This window comes from Dendrobates tinctorius, unplaced genomic scaffold (genome assembly GCF_039654945.1).
Source record: "Dendrobates tinctorius isolate UK_male_01 unplaced genomic scaffold, ASM3965494v1 ptg000008l, whole genome shotgun sequence".
NCBI classification, from domain to species: Eukaryota; Metazoa; Chordata; class Amphibia; order Anura; family Dendrobatidae; genus Dendrobates; species Dendrobates tinctorius.
In genome coordinates this window covers 4,694,834-4,713,089 of record NW_027361676.1, presented here as the reverse complement: position 1 = coordinate 4,713,089, position 18,256 = coordinate 4,694,834, and the positions used below count along the sequence as shown (strand labels likewise).

The 18,256-nt window shown below is 41.0% G+C and overlaps 1 protein-coding gene across 2 annotated transcripts in view; it reads left to right on the top strand.

Moving 5' to 3' along the window:
• NR3C2 (nuclear receptor subfamily 3 group C member 2) overlaps positions 1-18,256 on the top strand; it is a 435,269-nt gene that overhangs the window by 373,261 nt on the left and 43,752 nt on the right. For both annotated transcript variants that reach the window (XM_073576249.1, XM_073576248.1), the window contains exon 7: positions 8,315-8,445. In XM_073576249.1, coding sequence (XP_073432350.1) covers positions 8,315-8,445 — 131 coding nt within the window. The remainder of the gene's footprint in view (positions 1-8,314; positions 8,446-18,256) is intronic.

The window sequence follows — 18,256 nt, the reverse complement described above, 5'->3', positions numbered from 1 at the left end:
CTACCTCTTAATGACCTTTTAGTTATAAAGCCTGTAATTCTTCTTGGTATTCTGATTTCTATAGTAACCGTAAGCAGGATAAATTCACATAACAAGCTGTACAGTTAGTGATGTGAACATCGTGTGTGCTTACCTGTTTAGTACTAATATTGTTGAATGGTATATTGACTTCTTAATTAACGGAGTTGTCCGTTGCTGTAAATTTTTATTCTTAGACATGGATCTTCTTTAATACAACAACCTGAGGCCTGCTATACTTCCATCACCACCGTGTATTCAGGCATGGAAGCGATGCCAGCACTGTCCAGATCTTGAAGCCTATGATTGTAAGACTGCTTCAAGATATGTTTCTCAAATAACGTACTTGATTGCTGGATCTAAATCACAGGTTTTAGAGGTCCTGTTGACATCTGGACTGTGCTGACTTTGTTTCCGGAGACCGGTGGCCTGGACTGCATGTACCAGGGTCACGGAAGGTGCGTATACCTCGATTTTACAATTTTAAAGGGGTTATCCATAATTCCTTTTTTTTCCTATGGGGCTAAGCACTTATTGGCTGTTAGTTGCTAACTGTCTGCCTGTTTTGCCCTGTGACAAACTCTCCCAGGTCAGAGCAGTCACGGACCAATCCTGGCTCCGATTCCCATGGTTCTTGTGACATCACTTTTGACAGAGAAATTCCTTAGCTTCCTCTCTGATCTTTTGACAGCCACCACTGCTGAAGTCATGTTGATTGACAGCTGGCACACTGCTGTAAGGCAGCAGCGGGGAACTGGTCCTAAATCAACATGACGCCGTAAGTAACGCCCAGTTGACAGAACAGAGTGGGAGAGTAAGAACTGTTCTGTCGATGTGACATCACAGGAGGAGAAAAGAACTCCACCTTTCCATAGTGTTTGTGACCATGCCCCTTGTTAGGTTAAGTTCAGACAAGAACTAAACACTTGTCCGGTCACTTCTGCAAGCTACGAATATGACTGGCTCTGTGTGCTCATCCACATGGTGCTGGCCTGGTCCATAAGCCTTAGGTCCATGAGGAAAATCGCCCCTGTGTGGACCACTTGCAGGCCACGGTTGCTGTAATATACGTCTGTACAGATCCATAGTACAGTTGTGTGCATGGACCATTACTGTGTGTTTAGAACTATGTATTAGCATTGCCTATATAAAAAATTATTTTCATTGCTTAAAGAGGGCACATACAGGTGCATCTCACAAAATTAGAATATCATCAAAAAGTTAATTTATTTCAGTTCAATACAAAAAGTGAAACTCATATACTATATAGAGTCATTACAAACAGAGTGATCTATTTCAAGTGTTTGTTTCTGTTTATATTGATGAATATGGCTTCCAGCCAATGAAAACCCAAAAGTCATTATCTCAGTAAATTACTTTACTTTATAAAACCAGCTTGAAAAAATTATTTTAAAATCCGAAATGTTGGCTTATGGAAATGTATGTTCAGTAAATACACTCAATACTTGGTCGGGGCTCCTTTTGCATCAATTACTGCATCAATATGGCATGGAGGCGATCAGTCTGTGGCACTGCTGAGGTGTTATGAAAGCCGAGATTGCTTTGATAGCAGCCTTTAGCTCATCTGCATTGTTGGGTCTGGTGTCTCTCATCTTCTTCTTGACAATACCCCATAGATTCTCTATGGGGTTAAGGTCAGGCGAGTTTGCTGGCCAATCGAGCACAGTGATCCTGTTGTTTTTAAACCAGGAATTGGTACTTTTGGCAGTGTGGACAGGTGCCAAGTCCTGCTGGAGAATGAAATTTCCATCTCCAAAAGGCTTGTCGGCAGAGGGAAGCATGAAGTGCTCTAAAATTTCCTGGTAGATGGCTGCGCTAACTTTAGTCTTGATAAAAAACAGTGGACCTACACTAGCAGATGATATGGCTTCCAAAACCATCTGACCTTTCCCAGCGCCTGCACACTGCAGTACTTTGCTCTGCCCTCAACAGGGCAGAGAAGTACACCTGCGCAGAAGTGCGATGCCGGGAGCAAGGAAGTAAGCAGGAGGGGGGTGTCATAAGAAGATGGGAGGCGCCGAAGCCGGACCTGCGACGCCCAATGGACCGGACCGCATTGGACCGTCCCCCCGGGTGTGTATAATAAAACATTCAGGTCAAACCGGGGGCTTATCTACAGCATTATAGAGTGCTGTAGATAAGCCCTGAAAGGCGTGGCCACATCTTATAGCGGCCAAAACAGGTGACAGGTTCCCATTAAGGATTGACCATATCCGCAGGGTGTACGGAATCATGTAAAAATATCAGCAAGTGCATGAATCGCATTGTGCTTTCCTTTCTTATACTTTCCTAGACTGATGTAGCATCTTAAAGCAAGAACATGCAGAATATGTCACTCTTTCAGCATCATCACCGGCATCTGCTGACTGTAACGCTGAGGAATTGATGCATATAGAAGGAACTGACCCACTAAAAGAATTAATCAAGGACCGAGTCCAAAGTAAAAATCGCGCTTAAGAAATATTTTCAACATAGTGGATTAAGCTGTCTGCTTGTGATGTCTTATCTATGGTTATTCCAGAGCTCTTATTTCATAGCTTTAGAATAGAAATCCCACAAAGAAAACCATTTGAGGAATGAATCATGCATTCACCACTCACCGCTTTGCTTACCTGCTGCTAACATTCTTATTATTTTGTATGCAAAATAAATTGATTTACGGCAATTCTAATTATTTTTTTTTTTTACTTCTGATTTTTTCTATTATATAGCTTTGGTAAATTTTTAGGGATTTTTTTTTAAATATTCAAGGGAAATAATAAAATCAATGAAAAAAGATCCAGGCCTGTAAAAAGCCCCAGCAGGTACAAAACAGTTGTCGACTGTAAAATGTTTTGCTGATACTTCCTATGCCTATTAGCTTTGCTTTTATAATTTTGGAATAAAGAAGATTTTTTTTTCTTCATTGCATTTGGTGAGTGCCACTGAAGCTCTTTTTTGTGGACTTTTCTAATGGTTATGTGACTGATCACCTCCTTGCAACTAAAAGCGACCAACCATTTGAAGACAACACCTGACAACTGGACCATAATACTGAATGCGAGGAAAGCTAGTGCCAAGCTTTTTCTTGTTTTTGACTTTTGTAATTGATAAAAATCAGCCATGACCCGTGTATAGGCCAGAAGACTGTCATCCACTTCAATGTCACCATAACTTAAGAACCCAGACTTTACTTTTTAAATGTCGAAAATTATTCCTAGGTTTCTACATTGTACCAGCACTATTGGATACAAACAAAGTTATGGGGGCTTTACGCAAAGGTTTAAAAAAATATAAACAACAAAAACATTCACCTTAAACCCACATACTTATACGTTTTATATCTCATTTTGTACTTTTTTCCACAATGTATTATGTTGTTGTTTGAAGTTTGCAATGCAGCACCCACGTAGACAAATAAAACCTCAGTCAGAAAATGGCCTATTGCATTTCTCAGTAGGAAAGTTTTGTGAACATGCTTTACGTTAGGTTAAGTTAGGATGAGCTCTTAATTTTGTGGTCCAGTCATGTCTGCAAATTACGGACATAGGACCTACAACTAGAACTGACATGGGTTCATATCCTGTTCATTGCACACTCAAGAGTATGTGAGCCAAAAATCTGTTCACGCCAATGTATCTTTTTCCAAATAGTTTATTAATTTTGTAACAATTATCACAAGGATAGTAAAGGAAAGAGAGGAAGGGAGGGAAGGATAAGAGGAAAGTGGGGAAAGAGGAATACAATAAAATTATTATTGTACAAATAATACAATTACAATATTAAACATAAAACAATAGTATATAACACTAATACACTTCTCAAGTCCTATGCTCAAGCCTATATTGAAATATTTCCAACCAACGGAACCATTTCTGTGAGAATGTTTTGTAACTATTATTTACTAGAGATAACATATTCAAACGATTGAGGCAATGATGTTTTATCAATCACATCTTGTATAGTAGGTAAGTTCGAGGATTTCCAATAATATGCAGTACTAATCTCCATTACCAGCAGAACATGTATAATTATTTGCCTCAAAATGGGATCGATTTGGTCCCAATCTAAAGATAGGAGGGCCAAGTGGGGGGTTGGGATGAATTGTTGTTTTTTGAGAATCTGACCGATAAGAGTTGAGACTGAAGCCCATAAAGGTTTAACCTTAGGGCATAACCAGAATATGTGTAATATCCATGCTGGCCACAGTTTCTCCAACAGGAGGAAGGATTATCTGGATTAATGTGGGCTAATTTAGCAGGGGTGTAATACAATCTCATAATGAGTTTATTATATGATTCCTGTAAGGACATAGAAGTTGAGGATTTATAAGTTAGAGCTAACGCTTTTTCCCATTCCTCCAGATCCACATACAAATTGAGATCAGATTCCTATTTAATCATATAGGGAGATTTGCAAATGTTGCTATCATTATTAAGCCATTTGTATATGTAATTTAGGCTCCAAAATATTTTATGGCCTGGGTTGCAAACCAAATTTATGGAGGGTTTTGTGAGGATGAAATTATTGCCATAGTCTTTCAGGAAGATATATTGCAAGAAAGTTGAAGGTGGTGCTTTAAAGATGGATCTAATATGACTAAAGGGATAACAGGTTGTACCATCACAAATATCCTGTAATTTGGTAATCCCTAATTAAGCCCATATTGGATTTATTCATATACAAAATGAGAGAAAGAGGAAGCTTTTTGGTTGAATCAAACCAGGGAACACCACTTTTTGTTTTTGAAAGTTTCCTCCATGCTGTAATGGAGGCCTGAAAAATGGGATGAGTATTGGGACTGAATTTTGTGCATGTGAGGTGATTCAAAATGAGAAGATTTAAAGATCTCCCGAGATTTCAGTGCCGAGATGTCCGTCTGCGCATGCGCGGCGGCCATTTTCCAGGAAGAAAGCAGGCATGGAGCGACAGAGACCCCCCCACGCTGAACGGGACAGAGCGCGGCGGCGGCGGTGGGGCGGAAGAAACCACCGGGGGACAGGAGCGCGGCGGTGGCGGACAGCGCAGCGGCAGCATCAGGGCACAGAGTGCCGCGGCAAGTACCCTCAGAACGGGACAGAGCGCGGCGATGGCGGCAAACACCGGGGGGACAGAGCGCGGTGGTGGCGGTAAGAACCGGGGGAGAGCGCGGCGGTGGTGGCAAGCAGGCACCGGGGGACAGCGTGGCGGTGGTGGCAAGCACTGGGGGACAGAGTGCGGCGGTGGTGGCAAGCAGGCACCGGGGGACAGAGCGTGGCGTGGTGGCAAGCATCAGGGGACAGAGGGCGGCGGCAGTAACAGACACCGGCAGCGGCACGCTGCACATCAAAACACCCCCTCATCCCAGCAGCAATGTTCCACTCCAGCCTCCTCCATCACCACCCCTGGAAAGCAATAAGACGCATGGATTATAAGATGCACCACCATTTTATTAAAAATAAAGTTTTTTTCCTATTTTTCTCCTCAAAATTTGGGGTGCGTCTTATAATCCGTAGCGTCTTATAAAGCGAAAAATACGGTACCTCCATTAAAGGATAATTCAAGATCATACCAGGTAGGTATATATTCTGGAGGCCACCAGTACAAGCTTTGTTTTATCAAATTGGCATAGTAGTATGCGGTTTACATTAGGGAGGCCAATTCCACCAGGTAATTTATTCCTGTATAACACATTTGTAGTAATTCTCGCTTTTTTGTTTCTCCACACAAAAAAATTTATTTGAGATTGGATGCAAGTCAAAAATGAAGTAGATATTATTAATGGTAGGGACCTAAAAATATATAGGATTTTGGGTAAAATTATAGATTTAGCAATCATTGTTCTCCCCCACCAGGACAAACTCCCTTCACCATAAAAGATCAAGTTATTATTGATAATCTTTTTAAATTGGTCAAATTATCTTGCATTAAGGAATTAAGTTTTCTGGAAAATTTTAAACCCAGATATGTTATGTCTCTTTCTACCCATCTCCAAGAAGGTTTTTTTTTTTTAATTTCATCTATTTGAATTTTATTAAGACCAAAATGAAGGATTTTTTTTACTTTATTTCATTTATTTTAAAGTAGGAGACTATAGAATGCCAATGTATCTTAAGGTGTAGTAGTGAGTCTTTCTGTGTCTGTTAATTGACTCCAGCTTTATACTTGAAATGTTGCTTTCTTTTATCCAGTATCATATAATATGGTATCTTCTAAGAATATTCTCTACATACTATGATATTTTAACTCGTCTAAACCTCAATTGCCAAAACGAAAACTGGGCTGTGGAGTCGGAGTTGTGGAGCCGGGGTCCATTTTAGTAGAATCAGAGTTGGTATAAAATATACCGATTCCTAAAATATATAATAAATAGAGTACAGTAGGTCAGTGCAGGATATGCTGTAAATGTTTTCATAAGAATTTGGGAAAGTTATGAAATGTCTGTTCTATTCCTGATCTAAGGATCTCGGCTTTTAGCTGAGATGAATCTGTTCTGCACTTTATGTACATGCTCCGTAGTGAGGCAGGGATGTAGGCTCAGGAGTCAGGGAATTGAGGAGTTGGAGATTTTTCTTACCGACTCCACAACCCTGCTGTCCAGGAGCTTTGATATGATCAGACCATGTTCCTGTATGGTCAGACACAGTCATTACACAGTACACAGCAGGGGCACATTTATAAAATTATCTCAGGAACATTATTTTTAGACATATCCAATTGTAGAACATACGATTATTCCAAGATGTAGTGATTCAAAATTACTTTGTGGGAAAACCGCTTTAAGTCCAGGAAAAATTTTGTCAATTTTTCGGCGAATCTAGGGAGTATTTGATGAAGACTTCCATTATTGTAAGCTGGCGATTTTGTATTCTTGACGTACCAATTACCTGTCTCACTGGTTATTATCGGTTGTGTTATTGATATGTCTATGACTATTGTGAAGACACATATGAAAGCTTTTAGTGTTGATAGAGCAACATACTGTAGCTCAATATGTATTAATATGTACTTTACGAAGTCCAGTATTGGCCAGTCCTATATAAAGCTATGCAATACTGTATGTACAGGATATTTATGAGATTTTTTGGTTGTTTTGCTGTATGAACACTTCTATAATCCATGCATGAATGTTAATCTTCATTTTATCTTCAGTGAATATACAAATGCCTTTCTATGGGCACTATATAAAACTTGTAGTAAACACATACATGAAATGTATTTGCAGGGCAGTACAAAGTAACACAGCTATCTCTTGTATGGAAAAGTCATTTTCTGACATATCCATGCCTTTATTTAAATAAAGTAATTGTGTGGTTTGTGGTGATATCTATTACTGTCAAGTAGCTGAAGCGCTCTGCCCTCTGCTGCTGCAGAAACCAAACAAGTTCATTCATTGATCCCTTTAGAGGTCAATATGGATTTTATGACTAGAGTTTTTCGCTGCAAGAATTTGACGTCCGTGCAGAAAGGCTACAAAGCTGAAATATATTGTAGAAGCACTGTCATATGTAGTAAAATTCTCAATTAAAATTCCAAAAAAAAACAAGCATGTATGAGGCTACTGAGATGCCATGTTGGTTGGATTTCAGCGTTTAATAACACATTGAAAAAAATTAAAAATTCCTGGAAATCTTTCAATATCTCTTGCAATATCAACAATTCCACATGTCACAGCTCTAAGGGGCCCGTTACACATAGTGATATCGCTAGCAATATCGCTGTAACGTCACCGATTTTGTGACATAGCAGCGATATTGCTAGCGATATCGCTATCTCTGATACTTACCTCCGACCAGCTCCCCCGCTGCTCATCGCTGGTCGCGCGAGAACGTCCTGGACCATTTCTCGTCGTCAGCTTCCTGTGGCGCCGACGAGCGACACGTGGACGCGGGCGGGAGGACGTCAGGATCGCCGCGTCTGACAGGTAAGTAGTGACCCCCGACCCCTGCGATGTCGCTGGTGAGATCTGCCTATGTGGCATCTCACTAGCGACCACTTAGTGATGCACCAGCGATCCATATTGTTGTCGGGATCGCTGGTGCATCGCTAAGTGTAATGGTACCCTAAGGCCCCTCTCTTATCTCTGTCTGGAAAATAATTTAATTTGCCCAGCTTTGTAAGGTTTCATATTAGGACTATCTGTTACCAGATTAGCTGAGGTTAGGCCTATTTAAAGCACGGTGCCCTTATTTTTGCTTGGCAGGGTTGTTCTCTAAGTTAGTAATACATTTTTATCTTAGGTAAATGATTACTATTTTATGACTGCACAGATCTAGTTACATGTATTCCTCATTTTATATTTTTTATTCTCTTGCAGAGATAGGATGCGCCAGTCTGCCATGTATGAGCTGTGCCAAAGTATGCAGCAGATAAGTCTGGAGTTTAATCGTTTGCAGCTAAACTTTGAGGAATATACAATCATGAAAGTTTTACTGCTACTTAGCACAGGTAAGCTAGAGTACTCACCTATGTATACTTATCCTTACCTATCATATGGTCTTTATCTTTCTAAAGCTACATTCACACGAACCTGTGACGCGTTCTAGTGCTGTCTGGGTTTGGGTTTTTTTCCAGACAGCAAAAGGGGGAAAAAGGGGCTGAGCAAAAAACTGATGCAACTAAGATGATTCCTGAGAAACGTTTCTCTCTCATGGTAACACTCACATGGATGTGTGAATGTAGCCTAAGAATACGTTCAAGCGTTGTATTTTTGCTGCATTTTTTTTAAGGTAAAACCTGCTCTCTTGGCAGTAAGAAACTTGTCTCAAAAAAGCAGGTTTTGCTTAGTTTTTGCTGCGTTTTTGTCACTGTACATTTGTCTCAAGTCCTTCCTTAATGCAGCAGCCAGGGTCGTCCATCTGGCTAATCGTTACACTGGCTGCCCATTCATGATAGGACCCAATTCAAAGTACTTGTTCTCACCCACAAAGCTCTCCACAGTGCGGCACCCCCTTACATCTCCTCCCTCATTTCTGTCTATCGGCCTAGCCAATCGCTGCGCTATGCAAACGACTTTCAACTAACCTCTGCACTAATCCGTACCTCCCACTCCAAGACTTCTCCCGTGTTGTGCCAATCTTCTGGAATGCTCTACCCCAAGAAATTAGGACCAGCCACAACTTGCACAGTTTTAGGCACTCCCTCAAAACACATTTGTTCAAAGCAGCCTATCGCGTTCCCTAATCAAAGTCATTTTATGTGTAAGTGTGTGTGTAGCCCATTCACTATTTCTATCTATCCCCCACTCACTCAAGAAGGCTGGACCATCATTGTAAATACACACCTGTACTTTTTATTTCCCCCACCTGATTGTAGATTGTAAGGTCTCACGAGCAGGGTCATTTTATTTTGCTTTAATTATTGTATTATTGTTAACGTTGTTACTTATGACTGTTGTGTTTGAAACTGTTAAACTGTAAAGCGCTGCGGAATATGTTGGAGCTAATAAATAAAGATTATTATTATTATAAAGATTAATGCGTAAAAAAATATGATTCTACTTCATCAGGTTTTGGCACAAAAAACGGATACCTGTGTTTTTTCAGTATTTTTTGCACCATACATTGCCTTAAATTGGTGAAATACGCTGAAAAACGCTGAAAGAAGTGACATGCTCTGTTCTGCAAATAACAAGGTTTTGCTAAAAAATTCTGAGGACAAAGAAAAACAAGCCGTGTGCATGAGATTTCTGAAATCTCATACACTTTGCTGGTACTATAAAACTTAGCTGAAAATTTGCATAAAAAACGCAACGTGTTAGCATAGCCTTAGGGTGTTTTTGGGATGTATGATATGATAGTGTAGTTTCTTGTTTTTCGTGTGTGGACAGTTGGTATTGTATGATAGAAAGTTATAGAAAACTGCTTTGTGATAATAATAATCTTTATATAGCGCTAATATATTCCGCAGCGCTTTACAGTTTGCACACATTATCATCACTTTCCCCCATGGGGCTCACAATCTAAATTCCCTATCAGTATGTCTTTAGAATGTGGTAGGAAACTGGAGTACGTGGAGGGAACCACGCAAACACAGGAAGAACATACAAAGTCCTTGCTGATGTTGTCCTTGGTGGGATTTGAAACCAGGACTCCAGCGCTGCAAGGCTGCAGCGCTAACCACTGAGCCACCGTGCTGCCCTGTGTATAAGCAGCTTTCTTTAGGGCCTGTCACACTAAGCGATATCGCTAGCAATATCGCTATAACGTCACTGGTTTTTGTGACGTTACAGCGATATTGTTAGCGATATCGCTATGTCTGATACCTCCGACCGCTCCCCCGCTGGTTATCGCTGATCGCGCGAGAACGTCTTGGGCCGTTTCTCGTCGTCAGCTTCCTGCTGGGGGTTCCTGCTGTGACGATGAGTGACGCGTGGACGTGGGCGGGAGGACGTCAGGATCGCCTTATCTGACAAGTAAGTAGCGACCCCCGACCCCTGCGATGTCGCTGGTGAGATCTGCCTGTGTGGCAGCTCACTAGCGACCACTTAGCGATGTACCAGCGATCCTGACCGCATCATATCACTGGTCGGGATCGCTGGTACATCGCTAAGTGTGACAGTACCTTTTCTCACCTAGGACCTTCTTTTCTGTGCAGGGGTTCTGGTAGTCTTCAGTAAGCAGCATAGTATATTTTGTCAGTTTGGAAGTCTTAAAGGAAAAAAAATAATCTTCTGTCGCATAAAAAAGAGAAAGCTAATGAATGTTTTTTCTGTGCGATGTGTGGGTGGGATGAAAAGGGCAAAAACTTGTTCAATTTATTTTTGCATTCCATGATTAAGCCCTTTCAGGGTGAAACGCGTAGGAAATTGCTCCCCTCCATACGCCTCTTTATGTCGTTTTTACCTGATGGTATGAAGATTTTATATTCTCAATAAAGCAATTATTATTTTATCTCCTGGAGACGCTGGAAAAATCCTTCTTTATGTTGTGCATGCACTATACACCCGCGTCGGAGGTGTGATCAGGAGTGAAAGAGGGGTGAGCTGAATACTTCTTGTTTGTGCATAAGCCTATAAAGGGCCTTTTACCTGTTTAAAAGACTTTAATCTGACTGCTTTAACCCCTTTCTGCCATCCGACGTACTATCCCGTCCATGGGACCTGGGCCCCTATGCCCATGGACGGGATAGTACGTCGGCGCGATCAGCGGCGCCCACGTGGTGAGCGCCGCTGATCGCGGCCGGGTGTCAACTGATTATCACAGCTGACACCCGGCACAATGTGTCAGGGGCGGTCACGGACCGCCCCCCGACACGTTAACCCCTTGCACACCGCGATCAAACACGATCGCGGTGTACCGGGGGTTAAAGGGAAGCATCGGCAGGGAGGGGGCTCCCTCCGTGCTTCCCTGAGCCCCCCACGGCAGCGCAATGTGCAGCGCTACTGCGGGGGACTCCTTTCCTCCAGGCCCCCGAAACCAAGATGGCGACGGGGGCCTTCGGGGGCCTGCAGGAAGCTGGCTTCCTCAGTGCCTGCAAAGCGCAGGCATGAGGAAGCCTTCTGCAGTGCCTGTGTCAGATCGCTGATCTGTCACAGTGATCTGTGATGTGACAGATCAGCGATCTGTCACAGGACAGTGATGTCCCACCTGGGACTATTTAATAAAGTAAAAAAAAAAATAAAAAAAAATGTAAAAATAATTTAAAAAAAATCGCCAAATATATTAGAAAAAAAAAAATATTCCCCCAATAAATCCATTTTTTGGAAATAATAATAAAAAAAAACAATAAAAGTACACATATTAGGTATCGCCGCGTCCGTAACGACCCGCCCTATAAAACTGTCCCATTAGTTAACCCCTTTAGCGAACCCCTTAAAAAATAAAAATAAAAAACGAAGCAAAAAATAATGATTTATTATCATACCGCCAAACAAAAAGTGTAATAACGCGCGATCAAAAAGATGCATATAAATATCCATGGTACCGCTGAAAACGTCATCTTGTCCCGCAAAAAACGAGCTGCCACACAGCATCATCAGCGAAAAAATAAAAAAGTTATAGCTCGCTGAATAAAGCGATGCAAAAATAATTATTTTTTATATAAAATAGTTTTCATTGCATAAAACCGAAAAAAACATACAAAAACGACCTAAATGAGGTATTGCTGTAACCGTACTGACCCGAAGAATAAAACCGCTTTATCAATTTTACCGCACGTGGAACGGTGTAAACGCACCCCCCCCAAAAGAAATTCATGAAACGCTGGTTTTTGTTCATTCTGCGTCCCAAAAATCGGAATAAAAAGCGATCAAAAAATTTCACGTGCCCGAAAATGGTACCAATAAAAACGTCAACTCGTCCCGCAAAAAATAAGACCTCACATGACTCGGTGGGTCAAAATACGGAAAAATTATAGCTCTCAATATGTGGTGATGCAAAAACTATTTTTACAATAAAAAGCGTCTATTAGCGTGCGACAGCCGCCAAACATAAAAACCGCCATAAATAGTAAATCAAACCCCCCGTTATCACCCCCTTAGTTAGGGAAAAATAATAAAATAAAAAAAATGTATTTATTTCCATTTTTCCATTAGGGTTAGGGCTAGGGGTGTGTTGGGGTAGGGTTAGGGCTAGGGTTAGGGTAGGGTTAGGGCTAGGGTTAGGGTTAGGGGCGTGTTGGGGTTCGGGTTGGAGTTAGAATTGGGGGTTTCCACTGTTTGGGCACATCAGGGGCTCTCCAAATGCAACATGGCGTCTGATCTCAATTCCAGCCAATTCTGAGTTGAAAAAGTCAAATGGTGCTCCTTTCCTTCCAAGCTCTGCTATGCGCCCAAACAGTGTTTTACCCCCACATGTAGGGTATCAGCCTACTCAGGACAAATTGCAAAACAATTTTTGGGGTCCAATTTCTCCTGTTACCCTTAGGAAAATAAAAAATTGGGGACAAAAATATAATTTTTGTGGAAAAAAATGATTTTTTTATTTTCACGTCCGAGTGTTATAAACTTCTGTGAAGCACTTGGGGGTTCAAAGTGCTCACCACACATCTAGATAAGTTCCGTGGGGGGGTCTAGTGTCCAAAATGGGGTCACTTGTGGGGAGTTTCAATAGTTTAGGTACATCAGGGGCTCTCCAAACGCACATGACACCCGCAGACCATTCCATCAAAGTCTGCATTCCAAAACGTCACTGCTTCCCTTCCGAGCCCCGACGTGTGTCCATACAGTAGTTTTCTCCCACATATGGGGTGTCAGCGTACTCAGGACAAATTGGACAACAACTTTTGGGGGTCCAATTTCTCCTGTTACCCTTGGGAAAATGAAAAAATTGGGGACTAATTGATCATGTTTCTGGAAAAAATATGATTTTTTTATTTTCATGCCCGGGCGTTATAAACTTCTGTGAAGCACTGGGGGGGTCAAAGTGCTCACCACACATCTAGATAAGTTCCTACCCTTGGAAAAATAAGAATTGAGGGTGAAAAGATCATTTTTGTGGAAAAAATATGATTTTTTAATTGTATGGCTTTATGTTATAAACTTCTGTGAAGCCCATGGGGGTTCAAAGTTCTCACCACACATCTAGATAAGTTCCTTAGGGGGTCTAGTTTCCAAAATGGTGTCATTTGTGGGGGGTTTCCACTGTTTAGGTACATTAGGGGCTCTCCAAAGGCAACATGACACCCGCAGACCATTCCATCAAAGTCTGCATTCCAAAACGTCACTACTTCCCTTCCGAGCACCGACGTGTGCCCATACAGTAGTTTTCTCCCAAATATGGGGTATCAGCATACTCAGGACAAATTGGACAACAACTTTTAAGGTCCAATTTCTCCTGGTACCCTTGGGAAAATAAAAAAATGGTGACTAAAAGATCATGTTTGTGGAAAAAATACGAATTTTTTATTTTCACGCCCGGGCGTTATAAACTTCTGTGAAGCACTGGGGGGGTCAAAGTGCTCACCACACATCTAGATAAGTTCCTACCCTTGGAAAAATAAGAATTGAGGGTGAAAAGATCATTTTTGTGGAAAAAATATGATTTTTTAATTGTATGGCTTTATGTTATAAACTTCTGTGAAGCCCATGGGGGTTCAAAGTTCTCACCACACATCTAGATAAGTTCCTTAGGGGGTCTAGTTTCCAAAATGGTGTCATTTGTGGGGGGTTTCCACTGTTTTGGTACATCAGGAGTTTTCCAAACGCGACATGGTGTCCGATCTCAATTCCAGCCAAAAACGTCAAATGGCGCTGCTTCCCTTCCGAGCTCTGCCATGCGCCCAAATAGTGGTTTACCCCCACATGTGGGGTATCAGCGTACTCAGGACAAATTGCACAATAACTTTTAGGGTCCTGTTACCCTTGGGAAAATAAAAATTGGGGTGAAAAGATCATTTTTGTGGAAAAAATATGATTTTTTAATTGTACCGCTGTACGTTATAAACTTCTGTAAAGCCCTTGTGGGTTCAAAGTTCTCACCACATATCTAGATAAGTTCCTTGGGGGGTTTAGTTTCCAAAATGGGGTCACTTGTAGGGGGTTTCCACTGTTTAGGTACATCAGGGACTCTCCAAACGTGACATGGCGTCCAATCTGAATTCCAGCCAATTTTGCATTGAAAAAGTCAAACGGCGCTCCTTCCATTCTGAGCTCTGCCATGCGCTGAAACAGTCGTTCCCCCCCCCACATATCAGGTATCTGCGTACTCAGGACAAATTGCACACTAACTTTTGCAGTTCAATTTCTCCTGTTACCCTTGGTAAAATAAAAAAATTGAACCTGAAGTATTTTTTTTATGAAAAAAAATTAGATGTTCATTTTTTTTAAATATTCAAAAAAATTCCTGTGACGCACCTAAAGGGTTAATAAACTTCTTGAATGTGGTTTTGAGCACCTTAAGGGGTGCAGTTTTTAGAATGGTGTCACTTTTGGGTATTTTCTATCATATAGACCCCTCAAAGTGTCTTCAAATGTGATGTGGTCCTAAAAATAAAATGGTGTTGTAAAAATGAGAAATCGCTGGTCAACTTTTAACCCTTATAACTTCCTAACAAAAAAAAATTTTGGTTCCAAAATTGTGCTGATGTAAAGTAAACATGTGGGAAATGTTAGTTATCAAGTTTTTTGTGTGCCGTATCTCTGTGATTTAAGGGCATAAAAATTCAAAGTTGGAAAATTGCGAAATTTTCAAAATTTTCGCCAAATTTCCGTTTTTCTCACAAATAAACGCAAGTTATTTGAATGAAATTTTACCACTAACATGAAGTACAATATGTCGCGAGAAAACATTGTCAGAATCACCGGGATCCATGGAAGCGTTCCAGAGTTATGACCTCATAAAGGTACAGTGGTCAGAATTGTAAAAATTGGCCCGGTCATGAACGTGCAAACCACCCTTGGGGGTGAAGGGGTTAAAAAAATAAAAAATACTTTTGCAATAGCACACAGAAAATATGGATGGCTGAGTCAGTAAAAAAGAGGCTGCACATATAGTGATGAGTGAGTATACTCGTTGCTCGGGTCTCCCAGAGCATGCTCGGGTGGTCTCAGAGTATTTTGGCGTGCTCGGAGATTTAGTTTTCGTCCCCTCAGATACATGATTTGTGACTGCTAGACAGCTTGAATACATGTGTGGAATACCTGTTAGGAAATTCCCACATGTTTTCAGCTTGTCTACAAGTCGCAAATCATGCAGCTGAGACGACGAAAACTAAATCCCAGAGCACGGCAAAATACTCAGAGATCACCCGAGTATGCTCAGGGAGACCCGAACCACGATGCTACTTGCCCATCACTGCACATCTTATCTGCATATCGATTTGTATCAAACCATGGCGGAGTAGCAAGGAACATCATATGTTGAGTTTAGTCCTTGAATGGACCTTCTTTAGCTATATTTTGGGTTCCAAAATTTCAAAGAAGAGCACCAAACGTAATCTCACTCCTAAAAAGTGCTCCGGTAATAAAGCAATATGGTAATTTTGCTGATATCCTCGGTGAAATTCTGCTAAATATCTGCACACATTCTAAAAGTGTTTACGCTGCACAAGTCTCATGAACGAGCGCTCCTCAGTTGTGCATCGTCCTGTGAAAACAGGACGTGTTCTGCCTAGAGCAATGGCAGCCTATGAGCACTGAACAATCTATTACTGATTGGGGTTTTCTCCATAAGCATGTTGTTTATCGAACAATGACCGGCCGAAATGTTGGCGGTCGTTTAACGCTGCGCTTTGCGATGTGCAAATAGATCTTTAGGTGTGGTTCACCTATTGCGGCCATCATGCATTTTTGCTGCAATTTTTTTGCTTTTTCTATGATTTTGGAAAATTGTGATAAATTACCCAACCCCCACGAGTGGGCTCATGTATACATTCTCAGAACCTCCATTCATTGCACAAATAGGCTTCATTAGGCTTCATATCATCTATGTACAGAGATTTTCTTCCCTAGAGCCGCAGTGAGTCATTACATTGTATAATTAAAAGACATCAAATACTCACAAAGTTATCAACAGATTTCAATTTAAAATACAAAGCAATCTACAATGAAATCAATACAATACAATGACAGGGTTCATCTGCAGAAAGATGTTAGGTAACTACTCCAGCTTATGCCACGGATTGTATTGTTCTTAATAACAATAGTTATTGAAGCTGTACAAAATAGTCTCAATGGCTAGATTCCAGTCTACTATCACCACAATCTTTACATGAAGACTCGTTTAATGTGGTTGAAAAAAGTGCTGTTGTTTTTTTTTTATATTTACGCCATTTTCCTAATGATGATAAGTTAACTGTAAATGTATGGATAAATGACTTGTTCTCCCATACTTAAAAGGGCACCTCCTGGGATCTGGGGCAACAACATTTTTGAAAAGGTGCTCCAAATCCTCAGCAGTGCACTACTTACAACTGGATACAAATACGATTTAAACTTTTTGCAGTGCTCATTTAATTTTTTTGTAGACGCAGAGTAGGTTGTTTTTACTTTACTTGAACTCAAGATGGGGAAGTTATCCAAACTTTAAACTCAGGTGAACCTCTAAAAGGAGTTTCAGGCTTGTCAGGTTCATATTCATAGCATTGTAACCACAGACAGTAATCCAAAACTATCATGTCCTCCATATGAATTAAAAAGTCCACAGATTTGATAGATAGGTTACCTCTAGTGTCTAGGTATGATTTGTTTTGTTGCTTCTAAAAATACTCTTAATAAACTTTTTTTGATTGATGAAATTGAGGTAGGAAACACAGAATAGTGCTACTTGAGGTGTATCAAAAAGTAGTGCCAAATAGGTTATTAAAAAGGTCAAATATAGCATCCCAAAGTTTTAATAATTCTAGGACAAGACCACCATATATAGCTCATACTACTCCCATCTGAATCACACCTCTAGCATCTGTCTGATGTCCCGGGGAGCATACAGTGAATGTGTTCTGGGGTCCTGCACCACCTGGAAAGATCTTGTAGTTAGTTTCCTGGATATGACAAGAAGTGGAGAATTTATGGGTAAGTGTAAAGGCTCCATTCTACTAAGAAGAAAAAGACGTTCCCAGTTGATTTGGAAAGGAGCTAAGATATCCAGAATCTCCTCCCTCTTCAACAATCCACATACCAAGGAAATACTGTGAGGGGGACCTCTTCCCTAGTGCACAACCATTCAAACTCGGTTAAAGGTCTTGTCCAAGCCTCCTGATTGGTAATTGAGTAAAAGAGACTATGTATACGGCTGTACTGTATCCAGGCCAGAGATTTAGGCCAAAGGCTGAGGTGACGTCTCATCGGAGAGATTGGGGCATCTAATAGTCCCAGAAATCTGAATCAATTACAGTCGTGTCGTATTGAGCCCTCAATAATGCACCCGTTTCACCCCAGCACAGTTAAAATGGCCATCTTTATTATTTCCTGTAGGGTGCCATTTTTACAGTATAGTGTGCAAAGTGAGGCTCTTTTTTTTTACTGTGTTTGGGCACAGTAGTGGCATTATTACAACACTGCTTTACTACTGTCTGCTTAGGGAGCACAAAGGTACACAGTGGTGGGTATTATTAGCATGCGGGGACAAAAGGAGCATTGTTTGTGTGCATTCCTACTATGTAGGTTCACAAAGGTTGCACTATAAAGTGGGCCATGTGGGGCATGCTTTTTTTCTGGTGTGCTCTCCTTTTTGGAGGCAGAGCTGATATGCGATGTTCAATATGTGGCATTATTATTTTGGGTCATACCATTTATTATGCAATATTATTTTTAAGGGCACTTTCTGGGGCACTGTTTTTTAGGTGAATAACAATAGTTATGACACCATATTTTCTGACGTAC